Source organism: Panthera uncia, chromosome B1 (assembly GCF_023721935.1).
Source record: "Panthera uncia isolate 11264 chromosome B1, Puncia_PCG_1.0, whole genome shotgun sequence".
Lineage (NCBI taxonomy): Eukaryota > Metazoa > Chordata > Mammalia > Carnivora > Felidae > Panthera > Panthera uncia.
Window position 1 is genome coordinate 126,482,915 of NC_064811.1, and position 18,966 is coordinate 126,501,880.

Consider the following 18,966-nt stretch of genomic DNA (forward strand, 5'->3'; position numbering starts at 1 on the left):
TATTTTGTTCATTAAATTTATTTGAAAACTTTTTTTGTTTATTACAAATAATGTTTCATTTACTCTCAGACCTCCCGGCAATCCCTGGGGAGCTGAGCAGGTGGGCAATGTCACTTTTACTCCGTGGATGAGTGCGGGCTAGTGAGACTAATGCCCTCCTTCCCAGCCCCGCAGGGCCTGTCTAGACAAAAGTGTGTTTATGGCATGTCTGTCCTGTTGTGGTTTTCATCTCCACTCATCTACTTTCAGGTCTAAAATACTGCATCCAGACCATGGTCCCTCTTGACCACTGCTCATGCCTGGCACCTAGAGCAGTGCCTGGCTTTTGGAACTTACTCAGAAATACTTGTTAAAGAAGTGCGGGATGGGAAGTTTTCTTAGAACAGTGACAGCACTTGAAACCGTGTGTTTCACTTAGTTTAGAATTACTAAGGCCTGGAACGTGCTATTCCTTCAGCACCACTGCAGCCATCCTGGAACCACTTCCAGGTCAATGAGGCAAACGGGGCTGTCGCTGCTGGTCTGCGCAGGTAGCATCCCAGGGCAGAGTCGGGTCTGGCCCTGGGTGGCCTACAGCTCTAGCTGGGGCTAGAGACTGGGAGGCACCAGCAGGTTGAGCCCCTGGATGTCAGGTTTCACGGGCTCAGGTTCTCAGTCATGGCCGCTCTGCTGTCCCTCGGGCAGAGATGGACCCAGAACATCTCATGACGACAACTGCTTCTCCAGGATCTCCTTTATCACCGTAGGATCTGCTCGGTTGTGAGTTACTTTTCGTACCAACCCAATCAGTTTGTTTATGGCTCTGGGGTTTCCCCTCTTCGTGTCCATTACCTTTAAAGATAGATAGAAACTGTTTTAGAGGAGAAAATAATGATATGCATACTTAAAAATGCTAAATTAAGGTTTATGTTTGCTGACACTTAAACTTCATTTCTTTTTTTTCCTGTTAGGATTAGATATAAAATGAGAAAAGGAAAGTGGAGAGGTGTGAACTTCTGAGGAGGTTTCTAGGCTCCCATCACAGGGATGTCTGCCACTCTGCCCTCTGATTAAAGCGGACAAGGAGAGGGCTGTGTGCAAGACGAGGGACTGTCCACAGCAAGGGAGCTGGAGTGCAGGAATGAGGGTGCTCTCCTGGGTGCCACAGTGACACAGGGACACAGAGCTTCTCAGTCTTGGGGTGAGTAACCCTAGATGAACGATCTAGTCTAGTCAGAGTGAGGTCCTTCTCTAATCCTCCCGTGGTCAGCAGGCACGGAGATGCCCGGCTTTCCTTCTCCCCCACTGCCTGCCAAGGACACGTGTTTGTCAGAAGACAAATCTGAAAAATGGCAGCTGTCCCGGAGCACGGGGGTTGGGGAGTGCACTGTGGTGGGCAGGATGGGGACAACAAAAGAAGGAGGCGCCAGCTTCCTATCAAGTAGCCACTGACTGTCAGGGCCACCCGCCCCGAGCTCCGGCTCTGCGGCATCTTGATGGGTAATAACGTCTGTGGGCATCTGTACTCAGTGCCGCAGGACGAGTCCGAAACTGAAAGTGTGTCTTTATCAGTCACTACAGATGAGGCAGGAAGACAGAGATTGCTGGACCCAGCGCAAGCTCATTTTCCTTATCGAGAGCTCTTTTCAGAGCTGTTAGTGTCCCCGGCAAGCCGATGGGTGGGTGGGTATTATTCTGAAAGAGATGCTAGCAATTTTTTACCCACTAAAAAATCTCTAGACAGTATGATTAGACTTGGGGAGGAAGGGACGGCACTCATTTTTGCTTTTATATTTTGTTCTGTGCTCAGAACACAGAATGACTTGGTTTTCAGCTATGCTCCTGTCAAGGATTTTCTCCATAATTTACAAGTAATTTCCCTTTCTGCCTTTCTTCCCACCTCTTTTAGGCATGGAGCTAAAGCATTTGCCCATCTTTCTTCCCTTTCTTCCCTTTCTGCAGTCATGCCTGCTGGCTTGTTAGTGAGTGGTCTCCTTATAAAGCAGAGTGAGTGGTAACAGACTCAAAGTGCCCACCCTGGGAGAGGGTGCTGTGCTGGGAGGTCAAAACTTGGATCCGGTGAGCCCAATAAACACCCTTGTAAACTGAACTGCATGAGATGCAACTCCAGGGGTGGATTTTCCTTCTAGGAAATGTGGTATTTTTCTGCTATTCACCAAATTTCAGCTCTTGACCTTAGCTAAAAACGGATAAAGTGTTTTAGGGAACTGCTGAGCAAGCAGGGCCGGCCCTAATTAGGAAGTGCCCCTGGGCGGTGAAAGGGAGCAGTGGAGAGGCTTCTGGCCGAGTCCTCAGGCTGGCCCTGTCCTGACCAGGAGAGTAGACCCTCTCCACCCTGTGGTGACCGTTAATTACCACTTGAGGATGCCCCTCCATCACGGCGTGGCACACCCGTTCCAGTGCCTCTTCATCCTGCATCAGTTCAAGCTTCCTTTCTGAAACAATCTGTGATGGAGTCTTCCCTTTACTCCTCCACAATTCCTCAAACACCTACGGGCCAGAGGAGGGAGAGAGGGACGGAGAAGTGAGGACCTGCTCCCCCTGCCGCGGCCAGGACAAGCGGAGCTGAGGTAGAGCAGATTCAGTGAATTCCCAGATGTGCGGGCTGGTGGCTGAGGACTCACAGGGCCCCTGCCGGCAGGAGTCAGAGGGCCAGGGCCAGCTCTGCTTCATGCCCACTGCATAACTTAGTTGAGGTGCTATTATTCTGTTGAAGGCAGGGGCAGCACAGGCTGAGGGATGCAACCACTGCACTGAGATGAAGTCCAGAAAGCTCAGCCTGCTGGGAATTATGATTTCTGGGGGGCAAGAAAGTGGCCCCATAATAAGTTACAAAAGGGAAAATAACTAAAAACATAAATCGTAATCCACAGGGGCCTCTGCCATGCCACGTTTATCCCCTACTGGTGGAGCTGGACCCAAATCTGGCTACGATAACGAATAGTTCATGGTGTATTTTTCTATCTAAAAAAAAAAAATAATAACAGCAACAAATCCCCAAACTTATCAAAGTTGGGGAAGAAAGGAATACATTTTTAAAGAAGGCATTTCCTAGGGTGGTTTTCCTCCTTCCTCTTGTTTTTCGAGTGTCAACTGCAGGGGTGGGGTGTGGGCTCCCCTGTTAGTCTCCTGCAGCACCTCCTTCATCTCTGCCAGCGGTCAGTACTGAGCACTGGATGTTCCTTATGAACATTCGGGCTCAGGACAGGCCAGCCAGGAGCCATTCCTCCCAGAGATACAGAGCTTGTCCATAATTAGCACACAGGGCAAAGCAAATGAAGGGGAAGACGCTTCGTATCTCTGAAGGGCTCAAAGGTTTCCCCAGTCTGGACAAAGACAAACCACAAATATTTACCGTGGCTACAACAGTCCGTGCACCTTCCGCTCAGCTATCAGAATACTCACGGGGACTGTGGCTGAGCGGTGTCTTTGGTGGGTCTTCCTAGAAGCCCCCCCGCAGGGCACCCCTCTGGCTACCGCTGCACAGGCCTGGCTGCTTAGAGAAAACCTGTCCCTGCTCTTAGAAAAACACGGACTATATATGCATCCAACCAACTTTTCAACTATTTTTTCAGTCAGAAAATGGGTGAGGCATTGAGGGAGAAGGGCTCAAAAACAGATAAGAACTTTCCCTGCCTTCAACAAACTTCTTAGTGGAGCATCAGCAGCATAGGGATAACGGAACAATGTGTAAGGCAGAAAAGCAAGTCTGAAGAATTTCTCTCATCTACTTCTTAGATTAGAAATTTCTTAAATTTCTTAAACTGCAAAACATTGTTTCTAATTTATATGAGTAAATACATGTTGGGGGGATAGGATGAAAATGGCAGAGTAAGAAGATCCTGAATTTGTCTCCTCCCAAGGACACACCAAAACTACAACTACATCCAGAACAATCGTCTCTGAGGACAACCTGAAGACTAGCAGAACAGCTCTTCCACAACTAAAGACCTAAAGTGAGGTGGGCAGGAGGGGCAGAGACGTGGTCTAGTCAGGACCCACACGCCTGGTGTGGCAGTCCACAAGTAGGAGGGAAATCAATGCAGAGGTCCCCCCTGAGGAGTTTAGGGTTCAGACTCATCAGGCACTGCTGCCCCGGGGACCTGTACTGGGAAGATGAGCCCCCCAGTAACGTGTGCCTTTAAAAATCAGCAGGGTTTAGCTCCGGGAGAGCACAAGGGCTACAGGAAATGAGGTTCTGCTCTTAAAAGGTTGGAGTACAAACTCACTCTGACACCCAGCTCAGGGGCAGCCGTTTGAAAAGTGCCAGGCTGGGGCGCCCAGGTGGCTCAGTAGGTTGAGAGTCCGACCTTGGCTCAGGTCATGATACCGCGGTTCGTGAGTTCAAGCCTGTGAGTTCGGGCTCTGTGCTGACAGCTCAGAGCCTAGAGCCTGGAGCCTGCTTTGGATTCTGTGTCTCCCTCTTTCTGCCCCTGCCCTGCTTGCATTCTCTCTTTCTCTCTCAAAAATAAACAAAGGTTAAAAAAAAAGAAAAGAAAAAAAGAAAAGTGCTTGGGCCATATAAGGAGGAGATTTATTGACTACCCTTAGGGTATGTGCCAGAGGTGCATGGATTTGTGGGAACTTTCTTGTGCAATGGAAGCACTGGTGGGCACCATCTCTGATACTCTCCATCTACCCTGCAAGCACTGCTCAACCCACCCAGATGTTCCCCTGAGGTGCCCCTCCAAGCAGCTCCTGTGCACCACCCCTGGGGAGTAGTCGGGATCAGCACATACCTTCTACATAAGATCATTCCTCAAGACTGGGCAATGTCGCTGATCTGCTTAGTACATAGAAACAAATACAGAGAGTCGGGCAAAACGAGGAGACAGAGGAATATGTTCCAAACAAAAGAACAAGAAAAACCTCAAAAAAAGAACTAAACAGAATGGAGGTCAGCAATCTACCTGATAAATAGTTCAAGGTCACAGCCATAAAGATGCCTACCAAACTTGGGAGAAAAATGAATACAGTGAGAACTCCAACAAAGAGAAAATATGAAAAAGAGCCAATGAGAGCTGAATACAATAACTGAAATGAAAATACAGTAGAAGGAATCGAGAGCAAATATGGATCGGCATCTGGAAGACAGGGTAATGGAAGTCCCCTGAGATGAGCAGCAAAAAGAAAAAAAGAATCTTAAAAGCAGCAAAAGGAAAGCACCTAGTTATGGACAAGGGAAACCCCATAAGACCATTAGCTGATTTTTCCACAGAAATCTGGTAGGCCAGGAGGGAGTGGCATGATATATTCAAAGTGCTGAAAGGAAAAAACCTACAACCACGAATCTACCTGGCAAGGTTATCATTTGGAATTAAGGAGAGAGAGTTTCCGAGAAACAAAAGCTAAAGGAGTTCATCACCACTAAACCAGCTTTAGATGAAATGTTACAGGGGCTTTTGGAAACAAAAAAGGAAAGGCTACAACTATAAGAAAACCATGAAAGGAAAAAATCTCTGACAAAAGCAAACATACAGTAAAGGTAGTATGAAGGTTAAAAGACAAAAGTAAAATCAGTTAATCTATAAAAATTAGTTAAGCAATACACAAAAAGACTGAAAATATGACATCAAAACAATGGGAAGAGGAGGAAAACCACAGTGCTTGTAGAATGTATTTGAGATTAGGTGACCATTAACTTAAAACAGACTGCCATATACGTAGGGTATTATATTATGAACCTCATGGTAACCGTAAACCAAAACCTGTAATAGGCACACACAATAAAAAGAAAAAGAAATTCAAACATAACACTAAAAGTCATCAAACCACAAGGGAAGAGAACGAGAAGAAGAAAGGAATAGAAAAGAACTACAGAAACAACCAGCAACTAATAAAATGGCAGTAAGTACATACCTACCAATAATTACTTTAAATGTAAATGAATTAAATGTTCCATTCAAAGAACATCGGGTGGCTGAATGGATTAAAAAAACAAAACAAAACAACAACAACAACACCCCCCCCCCCACCAAACCCAGGACCCACATTTGCTACCTTACCAGAGACTCATTTCAGACATAAAGACACACAAAGATTGAAAGTGAAGGGATGGAAAAAGACATTCTATGTAAATGGGAATGAAAAGAAAGCTGGGGTACCAATGATTATATCAGACAAAATAGATTTTAAAACAAAGACCATAACAAGACAAAGAAGGGCACTACATAATGGTAAAGGGATCAATCCAACAAGATGACAAAACAATTATAGTATCTTTGCACCCAATACAGGAGCACCTGAATATACAAAGCAAATATTAACACAAAGGGAGTAATTAACAGTAATACATCAGCCTCTTGAACACCACAGAGCTTAAGGGTGCTGATCCCCTTTGCAGTCAAAAACCACATATAACTCTTGACTCCACAAACCTTAAGTACTAACAGCTTACTGTAGACCAGAAGCCTTACTGAAAACATAAACAGTTGTTAACACATTTTGTATGTTAGATATATTATATACCGTATCTTTACAATAAACTAGAGGAAAGAAAATGTTATTAAGAAAATCATAAGAGAAATATATTACTGTACTTATCAATACCATAAGTTAATGTACATTTACAAGTATCATCTGTCAGTACCTATATTAATACTGTCTTATACAAAACACTGTTATATGTATACAGCAAAAATAAAGACATTGTGAAAAAAATTATATTTACAAAATAAAAACTTTCTAATATATGTTGAAAAAAACCTGTGTGTAAGTGGACCCACATAGTTCAAACCTGTGTTGTTCAAGGGTCAACTGTACAATAATAGTAAGGAACTTTAACACCTCACTTACATCAATGGAAAGATCACCCAGACAGAAAATCAATAAGGAAACAGTAGCCTTAAATCACACAATAGACCAGATGGACGCCTACCACCCCAAAACAGCAGAATACATATTTTCTTCAAGTGCACATGGAACACTCTCCCGGACAGATCACATGTGAGGCCACAAAACAAGTCTTGATAAATTTAAGAGGACTGAAATCGTATCAAACATCTTTTCTGACCATGACTGTATTTCAAGGATACTGATTTCAAGGAAAAAAACCTGGAAAACACAGAAACATGGAGGCTAAACAACATGCTACTGAATAGCCAATGGGTCAACAAAGAAATCAAAGATGCAATAATAAAAATACCTTGAGGCAAATGAAAATGGAAACATACATTCCAAAATCTATGGAACACAGCACAAGCAAATGTCATAAGAGGGAAGTTTACAGCAATCCAGGCCCACGTCAAGAAACAAGAATAAGTTTCAATCTAACCTTACCCCTAAAGGATCTAGAAAAAGAACAAGCAAAGCTCAAGCTTAGCAGAAGCAAGGAAATAATAAAGATCAGAGTGGAAATGAATAGACACCAAAAAAACAAAACAAGAAAAATAGAAAAGATAAATGAAACCAAGAGCTATTTCTCTGAAAAGATAAGCCAAATTGGCAAACCTTCAGTCAGACTCATTGAGAAAAAAAGAGGTTCCAAATAAAACAGGAAATGAAAGATAAGTTATAACTGATACTAGAGAAATACTAAAGATTGTAAGAGACAACTGTGAAAACTTGTATGCCAACAAACTGAACAATCTAGAAGAAATGAATAAATTCCTAGAAACATATAATCTTCCAAAACTGAATCAGGAAGATATAGAAAATCTGAACAGACCAATTACCAATAATGAAATTGAATCAGTAATAAAAATTTCTCAACAAACGAAAGTCCAGGCCTAGACAGCTTCACAGGCAAATTCTACCAAACATTTTTAAAAGAGTTAACCTATACTTCTTAAACAATTGTTAAAGAAATTGAAGAGGAAGGAACATTTCCAAATTCATTGTACAAGGCTAGCATTACCTTGATAACAAAACCAAGGACACTACCAAAAAAAAAAATAAAAAAAATAACAGGTCAATATTCGTGATCAACAACAGATGCAAAAATCCTCAACAAAATGTTAACAAATTGAATTAAAAAGTATGTGAAAAGGATCATACACCATAATCAAGAGTGATTTATTCCAGGGATGCAAGGATGGTTCAACATACACAAATCAACCAACATGATACACCACATTAACAAAATGAGGATAAAAATCATATGATAATCTCAATAGATGCAAAAAAACCTCTGACAAAATTCAATATCCATTTATGACAAATAAAGTGGCTAGAGAGGAAACACACTTTAACATAATAGAGACCATATATGCAAAACATGCAGCTAACGTATTCAACAGTAAAAGCTGAAAGCTTTTCCTCTAACATCAGGAACAAGACCAGGATGGCCACTCTTGCCACTATCTTATTCAACATAGTACTGTAAGTTCTAGCTTAGTCCTAGCAATCAGGGGAGAAAAAGAAAGAAAAGGCATCCAATTGGTAAGGAAGAAGTTAATCTGTCACTATTTATGGATGACATGATACTAAGAAGTCTCTAAAGACTCCACCAAAAAACTATTAGAATAAACAAATTCAGTTGCAGGATACAATATACAGAAATTGGTTGTGCTTTTCTAATAATGAAATACCAGAAAGAGAAGAAAGCAATCCCATTTACAACTGCATCAAAAAAAAATAACATACCTAGGGAAAAAAAAATGTAACCAGAGTGAAAGACCTGTACTCTGAAAACTATGAGACACCGATGAAAGAAACTGAAGATGACACAAATAAATGGAATGATATTCCATCCTCACTGACTGGAAGAATTTATATTGTTAAAATGTCCATAATAACTAATCTATAGATTCAATACAATCCCCATCAAAATGCCACCATTATTTTACACAGAACTAGAACAAATAGTCCTAAAATTTGTATGGAACCACCATAAAAGACCCTAAATAGCAACAATAATCTTGAGAAATAAAAACAAAGTGTGAAGCAGCATGTTCCCTGATTTCAAACTGTACTACAAATCTACAGTAATCAAAACAGTATGATACTGGCAAAAAGGGAAAAAAAAACAGACACAGAGGTCAATGGAACAGAGGCCAGAAATAAAACCATACTGATATGTTCAATGAATCTATGACAAAGGAGTCAATAAATATAATGCAATATAATAAATCTACCTGCAAAATAATCAAACTACCACTTTCTTACACCATTTACAAAAATTAACTCAAAATGGATTAAAGACGGAGATGTAGACTTGAAACTATAAAATTCTTAAAACAGTAAAATCTTGGACACTGGTCTTAGCAATGTTAATTTGGGTTTGTCTCCTCAGGCAAGGGCAATGAAAGCAAAAATAAACGGGACTATCAAACCAAAAACCTTTTTTGTACAGCAAAGGACACCATCAACACAATGAAAAGGTAACTTGCTGAATGGGAGAAGATATTTGCAAGTGATCTATCCAGTAAGGGGTTAATATCCAAAATATATAAAGAGCTCATACAACTCAACACTAAAAAACATCAAATGATCTGATTAAAAAACGGGTAGAAGACCTGAATAGACAGTTTTCCAAAGAAGACCTACAGATGACAAACAAACACATGAAAAGATGCTCAACATCAGTAATCTTGAGGGAAATGCAAGTCAAAACCACAATGAGGTACCACCTTCTGTCAGAATGGCTAAAAACAAAACACAAGAAGCAATAAATGTTGGTGAGGAGAAAAGGAATCCTCATACACTGTTGGTAGGAATGTAGACTGATGGAGCCACTCTGGAAAACAGTGTGGCAGCTCCTCAAAAAATTAAAAATAGAACCACCGTATGATCCAGTAATCCCACTTCTGGATATTTATCCAAGGAAAATGAAAAAAACAATTTGAAAAGATATATACATCTGTATGTTCACTGCAGCATTATTTATAATAGCCAGGATATGGAAGCAACCTAAGTGTGTATCAAAAGATGAATGGATAAAGAAGATGTGGTATATATATACAAACGAATATTACTCAGCCATAAGAAAGAAAATCGTGCCACTTGTGACAACATAGATGGACCTACAGGGTACTATGCTAAGGGAAATAAGTCAGAAATAAAAATATCATATGAGTTCATTTGTATGTGGAATCTAAAAAACACAAGACAGGGGCGCCTGGGTGGCCCGGTCGGTTAGGCGTCCGACTTCGGCTCAGGTCGTGATCTCACGGTCCGTGAGTTCGAGCCCCGCATCGGGCTCTGTGCTGACAGCTCGGAGCCTGGAGCCTGTTTCAGATTCTGTGTCTTCCTCTCTCTCTGCTCCTCCCCTGTTCATGCTCTGTCTCTCTCTGTCTCAAAAATAAATAACGTTAAAAAAAAAAAAAAAAGATTTAAAAAACACAAGACAAATGGACTCAGGGATACAGAGAACAAAATGGTGGTTGTGGGAAATATGTGAAGCGGACTAAGAGGTATAAACTTACAGTTACAAAACAAGTCACAGGGATGTCAAGGTACAGCATAGTGATTATAGTCAATAATAAACTTTGGTAACAGATGGTAATTAGAGTTCTAGTGATCATTTTATAATGTACATAAATGTTAAGTCACTAAGTTGTACACCTAAAATTAATGTAAGATTATGTGTCAACTATACTTCTATTAAAAACATGTTCACTGTAGAAAATAAGGAAATATAAAAACGATAAAAAGAAATCACCTGTATTTCCCATTCCCTCAAGATAATAAATGTTAGTATTTTGGTGTTTTTCCTTCCCCTATTTTTCTTTGGGAACACAGTTGCAATCATAACATATATACAGTCTGTGATCTGCTTTTGTTTTACTTGCTACAGAACTACTTTTCATATTAATAAAAAAAATATCCATTAAGTATATTTATCAAAATATGATTAAATTAGCCCTCTGGTAAGTATTTAGACTTTGACCAGTGTTTATTTTGTTCATCTGCACAGTCTCCTAAAACAGTGCCTAAAAAATGTCCAACATTCAGCAGGAGAATGTGGAAATCTCAAGAGGGATCTAGATCTCTGGCTCAAAAGTGCAATCACCTGTGAGGACTTAGGAATCTATGCAGCACCTCTTTATAGGCAGATGAGGTGCAAAGCTCAGCAGACGTGGGCGGTCCCTGGGGCCTGGGAATCGTAAGCTGGCACACCTGGCCAACCCAGGAGGCCGCTCCTGGGCCTGCCTCATTTTTCTTGGCCCGCAACAGCCACCGTGGCTGACAGCACACAGCGGACCCGAGGAGGCTGACCAGGGGCTCAGCCTTTGCCTGGCACCTAATACAGTGGGACCCGACAGGCTCGAACGCTGGTTGGATGAGCCTGAGCCAAAAACACCAGAACAGAGGCCATGTGAGGCAGCTCGGGAACCGCTGCCAAACCACACCATTCAAGAGGAAAAGCAAGACAACGCTAGGATGGATACTTTTAAATGCAGAGGCTGGCTGCTCCCTGAGAAAGTAGAGCGAGGTAGGGCGGGGATACAGAGTGACGCCGGAGAAACATTTCAGCGGCCTCCAGGAACAAATGGGAGCCCTGTGTCTGGGGTGTTCTCTACTCCCAGAGTGAAAACATACCAGCTTATTAACTTCCTCAATTGGTCGAGTGGCCACCGCAGCCCAGCCCCAGCCCCCCTGGGCCGATGCAGTAGACTCCAGCTGTCTAATCCTCTGCTCGTTCCTGTTTGAAACACAGTCTGTGCACTCCTGGCCGAAGCCCAGCAGGGTGAGAATCACTGAAGGGGCCTTCCACCTCCAGGCCAGACTCGACAGGGCTCCCCAGCCCTCTTGCTGCAAACATAATGGCTTCTGTACTTGCCAGCCTCGTGCTGCAGCATAAATCCTCAGCTTTTGTCTGTGTTTAATCACCACCCTGGGAAGTGCTATCGAAGTGCAACTGTTTCTGGCTAGGAGTGCAGCTCCCAGGCCCTGCCGCTGCCCACCCAAGATCAAAGTCCCTAACACAGGATTCTTAGGGTAATGCTGGCCGTCTGTGTTAAATGGCCACTGAAAGCATGGGGTCACACAAGCTGGGAACCCCCAATCACACACTGACCACGGAGCCGGCTCTGACACATAGGGCAGCCTTAAGGTTCCCTGGGGACTGAATTCACACACCCTGTCAACTACTACCCAGTTGTGTCTCGATAAAGCTATTTTTAAAGTATCTGGAAGGAAGGATGGAAGGAAAGCAGATGGGCCTCTCACCTGTCCAGGGGTTTCCAGGGTCAGAGTGTGGAGGAAAGGCCTGTTGAAGGGAGAAGGTAGGGAGGGGACCGGGACAGGAACAGAAAGGGGTGTCCCCTCTGCTCAAAGGCAAGAACTGTGAAAGGTCATTCTTCTAGAAAGGCACAAACATCAGCCCAAGCCCTGAAAAGAAGTAGGGCACAGTAAAATGCACATAGAACTGAAGCACTCACTAAAACGGAGAAAAAGACATCACATCATTTGTAACAGTTTTACTGCATTACATATAACATTTTCTGCATTAAAAGGGGTTGGTGATTTCTCTTTAAAGCAGATCCCAAAGTAGGCAAGAGGAGACGGGTTAAGTGGCACACCTACATGTTAAAATTCAATTTCCATCGCTATGGAATCATAACCCGGCTTGGTTCCACTTGAAATGCTAACCGGACAATCCCCAAGAGACAGTGGATAAGCCACATCTATTTCCGGGGTGCACAAAGGAGGCATGCACACAGTCCACACCATTTCCCCTGGGGCTGTGGCTGGCCAGCAGTGTGGACAACGCCCAGGGCCTCTGACTCACAAGAGGCTCAGGATCCCGGGGTGCAGGTCTGCAGGTGAACCGTGACTCTGATGGCCCTCTCCTTGGTGAGGGAGACAGGGGCCGCTACCCACAACTTCAACAGCTAGAACTAGATCCTGTGACAAGAATCGAGATGCTTTTGTCCACAGTTACCAGGAGGTTGCTCATGATGATACGTAATCTTTTTCTCTTTCCGTTTCTGAAAAACAGGAGTGCTGCATCATAGCAACCTGTCAACACCCCTGCCCCTGGGGTGCCAAGGGGATGAGGCCTGTAAATCTCAGGAGCACTGCCGGAGTACCTCCAAGGAAGGGGCGGTAAAATGTGTAAGGGATGAAATAATGGGCAATGATGTAAGGGAGAGTGATGGGTTAATAGTAAATTAGACATAAAGTGGGAGATTCTTTGGAATTCAGAGTGTTCTAAGGACAGGATGGCTCTTTCTACATATCTGTCATCCTTAGGAGTCAGTTACTTGGTCTACTTTTTTTTCCTCATCTCCTGGTCATCTAATCACTAATAGAACCCCAATCCGTCAGAGGGAAACACCAAGAAGGAGTAGAAGCAGAGAGTCTGCTCTACTGGAGCACCCTCTGGCACACAGGGTTTCTAGGAGCCAAGGCCTACTTGGATTCTTTTTAAAAATTCAGTAAAAAGTTAATTGTAACATTTTTCTTTTAAAAAAGTACCCTACAAAAGACACAAAAAGATGCTCAACGTAGTTGGTCATTAGGGAAATGCAAATCAAGCCCACAGTGAGATTATCGCTTTACACCTACTACTAGGATGACTATAATCAAAAAGACAGACAATAACAAGTGCTAGCAAGGATATGGAGACACTGGAACCCTCATACATTGCTGATGGGTATGCAACTGGGTGCAGCCAGTTTGGAAGATAGTCGGGCGGCTCCTCAAAATGTTAAATGTACAACTACCATATGACCCAGAAATTCCGTTCGTACAGGTCTATACGTAACCAACTTGAAAACACATGCTCAAACAAAAACATCTGAACACAAATGTTCAAAGCAGCATGTTCAATAAGAGCCCAAAACTGGAAACAACTCAAATGTCCATTTACTGATGTGGCATATACTTACAGTAGAATATTCTTTAGCCTTAAAAAGAAATGAAGTACTGGCACATGTTAAAACATAGATGGATTTTGAAAACGTCACGTTAAGTAAAATAAGCCGGACACAGAGGCCACATACTGTACAAGTCTATTTACATTAAATGTCCAGAATAGGCAAATCCACAGAGACAGAAAGTAGATTAGTAGTAACCTAGGGCAAGGGGTTAGTGGGGGAGTGACTGCTAATGGTTTGGTTTTTTGTGTGATGAGAATGTTCTGGAATTAGATAGGGTGATGGCCGAATAGGTTTGTGGATATACTAAAAGCCAATGAACTGCCTGGCTCATAAAGAAATAAACTAAAAAAAAAAAAAATCACTATAACCTCTTATTTCTTATTTTCTAAAGTCTTTATTTCTCTAACTTCATGTCTGTCCATCCCATCAATCCATCCTTCTAATAGTACATGTGCATGGAAGGATGCCTGGAAGGGTGTCCACCCAATATTAATGGTAGTTATTTCAAGGTGGTAAAATTTGAAGATCTTTATATTTTTCTATATTACTTAAATTCTTTATAATGAAAAAATAACTTTTTTTTTCCACGAGAAAATCATACATGATTTTATTAAATACAGAAAACAAAGTAGAAAAATAAATAAAGCAAAACCCCCAAGGCAATAATATATACAGGAGATTCCCTCATGCAACATACATTTAACACCTTTCTAGTCAGACTTTTATTTCAGTTTGATTACCTCACAGCAGCCAGGATTCACCCTGCTTCCTTTGAGCATGCTGAAAGTTGATACAATCTAAGATGTCCCTACCTACATCTGAACCAACCATCAGCATCTTCTAGCATTTTCCATTGGTCCTACCGAACCAATCACATTCACTGCACTAGGTTTCCTCCCTTTTCCTCGTCTGGTGGGGCAGGATGAGTGAGAAGGGGAAGATTTTTTTCCCTTCTTTCATTTCAAATGCTACAATTCATCTGCTCTTATGTATATATATATGTGTGTGTGTGTGTGTGTGTGTGTGTGTGTGTGTGTGTGTATATATATATATATATACACCCCCTCAGGCCATCTAATCTTTCTGTCACTGCTGAGCACTGTCATAAACATTTGTATTCCTCTGACATCCAGGCAACTCAAATCCTTTCCTACATGTGCCAAGGTCCCTGTAGTCGACAGCCTCACTGGGCGGTGGGTAAACAGAGCCTTTATTAGTTCTGTCTCCAGTTTCATTGCACAGAGCTGGGTGTGAGTGCCACAGCGCCTCATAATTAGCCAAAAGCAGTTGCTTTTCCAAAGCCTCACTTTGTGCCTGCCACTACTGTTGATGTGGTATAAATATTAAATGCAGAAGGCACCATTAAAGTCACACTAAGTTTCTGGCTGAAGCATTGATGGCTCTGATACCCAAAGTTGAAATAAGGCAGCCACCTTGGTGTTCTTTATCCTTTAAGACTTTTCTGGATTCCAGGAACCTTTCACCCACCTATGACTGTCAGGTGGAAAGGAGACGAGGCAGAGGCCACCTTTGATGACGATGCTGTTTTTCTCAGTTTGCATACACTGCGCATGTGTATAAAGTTTTATCTACTAAACAAGAGGCAGTCTGTCTGACCTCATCCTCCTTGCTGGAAGACTAAATTTCAGGGGGCAATCATGCAATGAAGACAAATAAAGCCCTAGTAGTGGCTGGGAGCCTGCAGGGGACTGAGAAGGACTAGAGGGCTGGGGAGCAGTGCTGAAGGTGCTCTGGCATCGGCCTCGTGGGGGTCACAGGGGCAGTGCACGTGCTTCGAAGCCCCCAAAAGCTACAGTCCTGCCTTTCACATAAACAAATGTTTGGAAAACGTTCCAGGCAAAACCACACAGGAACCACCTGCTTAGCAAAGATGAAAAGCACATTACCTGCATTGCACATACCAGCTTTTTTTCATTTGCTAACTGAAATGTTTCTACCTTTTCAGTATGAAAACAGCCCTTACACACATTTAATACTTTATGAAATTCAGTTAGTGATGGCATTTGAATTTCACATACAACATCTACTGGAATAGCAGAGCAGTCAGAAACTTTAGGAAGTGGGGACATACCTGTTTAGCTGCTGCTGAAGAAATTACTTTTCTGTCCAGCAGGTTGAGAAGCTCAGCCAGCACAGAAGGTGTGACAGGACTAGCAGCCCCCAAAAGGAGAGAAAAATAAATGTATATTTCACACTGTCAGCATACACCCATTTAGAAGAAGAGTACTTGATTTTGTAGGTTTAAATAACACACCCAGGAATGGAAATAACAGGGCAATGGGGCTCTATTTTATTTATTTATTTTGTAGGTTAGGATATAACATGTTTCGGTGACTAGTGTTGTTTTACCACTCAACAGTAATGGCCATTTGGCAGAAGTTGTAGCAACAACTGCTCAGTTTAATTAGTCAAAAAAAAAAAAAGAAAAAAAGGAGTGGCTGCAAAATTCATGAACCATGACAAGAGAAAAACAAAACAACAACAAAAAAACAACCACTCAGTAATTAAATATTTTCGAATGCAAGATCAGTCTAAAAATTACTTCAAACAAAAGAGCTAACAAGGCTACTTTTCTGAGTGCTTTTATGCAAATATAAATTCTTTTTAATTGTAAGAGCTTTTCCTTAAGAGAGTGCAGTGACTGCCATCCGCTTCGTTAACTGTCCCCATGGGCATCTGCACAGACACTGTTCTCCTCCACAGGCTCACAACAGCTTTCTGAGAGCTTTCACCACAGAAGGGCCCAGGATCCATTATATCTATACCTTTAGGATGTGACTTAGTGAAAAGTAACACTGAATTATAGACTATTTTTAAAAAAATTTTTAGTGTTTATTATTTTTGAGAGAGAGAGAGCACAAGCTGGGGAGGGGCAGAGAGGGAGACAGAATCTGAAGCAGGCTCCGGGCTCTGAGCTGTCAGCACAGAGCCTGATGTGGGGCTCGAACTCACAGACTGTGAGATCTTGACCCGAGCCGAAGTTGGATGCTTAACCGACTGAGCCACCCAGGCGCCCCTAGACTATTTCTTTTAAAATATGTGATTTTGCTATCTTATTATTTAAAAGCAGGCTTCACGCCCAGGGCAGAGGCCAACACGGGGCCTGAACTCACGACCCCGAAATCATGATCTGAGCCGAGATCAAGAGCCACTGGTCTGAGACACCCAGGCACCCCTGATTTTGCTACTTTTAAACACATACAGCAACTAGGCTAAAAGAACACTGTTTATCTGAGGTCATTAGGGGACTAGTTTTAAATAGGAATGACTTATAAATAGCACGTTAGTATGTCTGTATAAACTAAAACTTTTGAAGTGCTTAACACCACTTGAAAACACCTTTTGTCTTAGTTTTCATCAATCACAATTAATTTCTTTGCGTGCTTTTAGATAATAAAAAGGAAATTGCCACTTAGCCCCCATCCAGTTTCCATGCATTCCAAACCAACTGAGTTCAAGTTTACCAGCTCTGACTTACTGGACTCTGATTCAAGCACAGTGAAACCTCATTAGGGTTGTTCATTCGAAGCAGCTGACACACGGAGGCAGACCATCATCCTTAAAGTCTTTGTTTATCCCAAAGTATGGATAAGAGGTAATTCCAAGTGGAAATTAAGTTTGGAGACTGTCTGGTGTTATTAAGTTTGCATTCGGAACATCTGTGAATCACCCTGATTAAATCTCAGCAGCAAGAGGGACAGAGGGCTGGGAAATAAACTGATAAACCCCCTTTCCAGCCTTCTACCTTACTGACAAGTAATAAAGAATCAGTTTGTTTTAAAAATGTGGGTTCCTTGGATGCTCTGCAATCCTAGAAAATACAGTGGCTGATTAGAGTGTAGACAGTGTATAGAACCCATAATAAGCATTGAGGTTGAACTGGATTTCTAGAGCATGAAAAAAAGAAAAGGTCCCTTCTCCCATTTGAGTTGATGATATAAGGGACATGGAGATGGAGAATAGAAATAGAACACAACGTAACTAAAAATACTTTGCCTTTCATCTAATGACCTTAATTCGTTAGTTAGGTCATAAATGTACACCATAAAATATTTCCACTGACCTAACAGTATTTGAGGTTTCTCACTCATTTTTCTGTACCCACAAATGCTTGACACACAGTCGGTCAGTAAGAAATTGTGTCACAGAACTCTTCCCACCAACAGGGATATTTATCTGGTATACCGCCTACATTAATTCCAGATATGCCGGGGCTAACCTTGAATACGACAATGACAAAGATCAGTACCTGTCACGCGGATCCTGAAAGACCCCACTCCTCAGTTAAATAAATAAACCATCATCAGATTTGCAACATATTGGCAGCCAAGGCACAAGCTACTGATTTGTTGCTGTCAGATGCCAGTCTCTGGACAGTGAATGTGTCTCCACTAAGAAGAATCTGACACCTAAACGCTTAAGCTTTGCATGCCAGCTTCCAATCCCCTGAGGCCAGTGTAGATACAAAGGGATCCTTCCAATCTGCCCGCTTCCTCTAGTCCGGCTAGCACTCTTTCAGGGTCACGACACCACCTCCAGCTTGCATTGGGAGCAGACGCACTGCCACCTCTACAACTGCACATTCCTGCCCCCGCCCCTGCATCAGAGAAATGAGCAGCCCATCTCCATCTCTGCACCCATTTCAAGCCTAAAGTCCACCTTCTCTACTTCTGCTAAGATGGGACACAGGAAGCTCCTGGAGGAGGACACTGGGACTTGGACATCCAGGTGGCTCTTGCTGCTCAATAATCCTTGTGTTCCTCTCGATGAATTCCCCACACCCCTATCCGGTGGTCCCACCAAAGCAACTGTAACAGCAACGGCATCTTCTTCCCACCTCCCTTCTCAGTGCCTGCCCCCACCTCTCACTTCATAAGGAGAGCAGCTCATGATGCACGACTCAGAAATTTCTATCATGCCTTCCTCCTCCTCTTTCAGCAAACAAACCCCTCAACCCATGCTTTTATCCCATTACTTTCCACTCCTGCAGATCCCATTTGCATGTTTGTTTCCTCTCTCTTGGCTTTAATCATGCACCCTCACAAATGCTCAGATCTTCCTATCTTGAAAATGTCTGCAAGTGATCTCGGAGTCTGCAAGCCTGGTCTCTTACCTTACTTTTACGGATAAATATCTAGCATTAGTGGCTACTATCTGTTCTCGTAAGCATGTGCCATTC

At 42.6% G+C, this 18,966-nt stretch overlaps 1 protein-coding gene across 2 annotated transcripts in view; it reads right to left on the reverse strand.

Moving 5' to 3' along the window:
- GATB (glutamyl-tRNA amidotransferase subunit B) overlaps positions 1–18,966 on the reverse strand; it is an 84,712-nt gene continuing 65,746 nt past the window's right edge. For both annotated transcript variants that reach the window (XM_049632275.1, XM_049632273.1), the window contains 3 exons: positions 15,859–15,937; positions 2,356–2,490; positions 1–831 (listed from right to left, as the gene is read on the reverse strand). In XM_049632275.1, the coding sequence (XP_049488232.1) occupies positions 703–831; positions 2,356–2,490; positions 15,859–15,937 (343 nt within the window). In that variant the 3' untranslated portion in view covers positions 1–702. The remainder of the gene's footprint in view (positions 832–2,355; positions 2,491–15,858; positions 15,938–18,966) is intronic.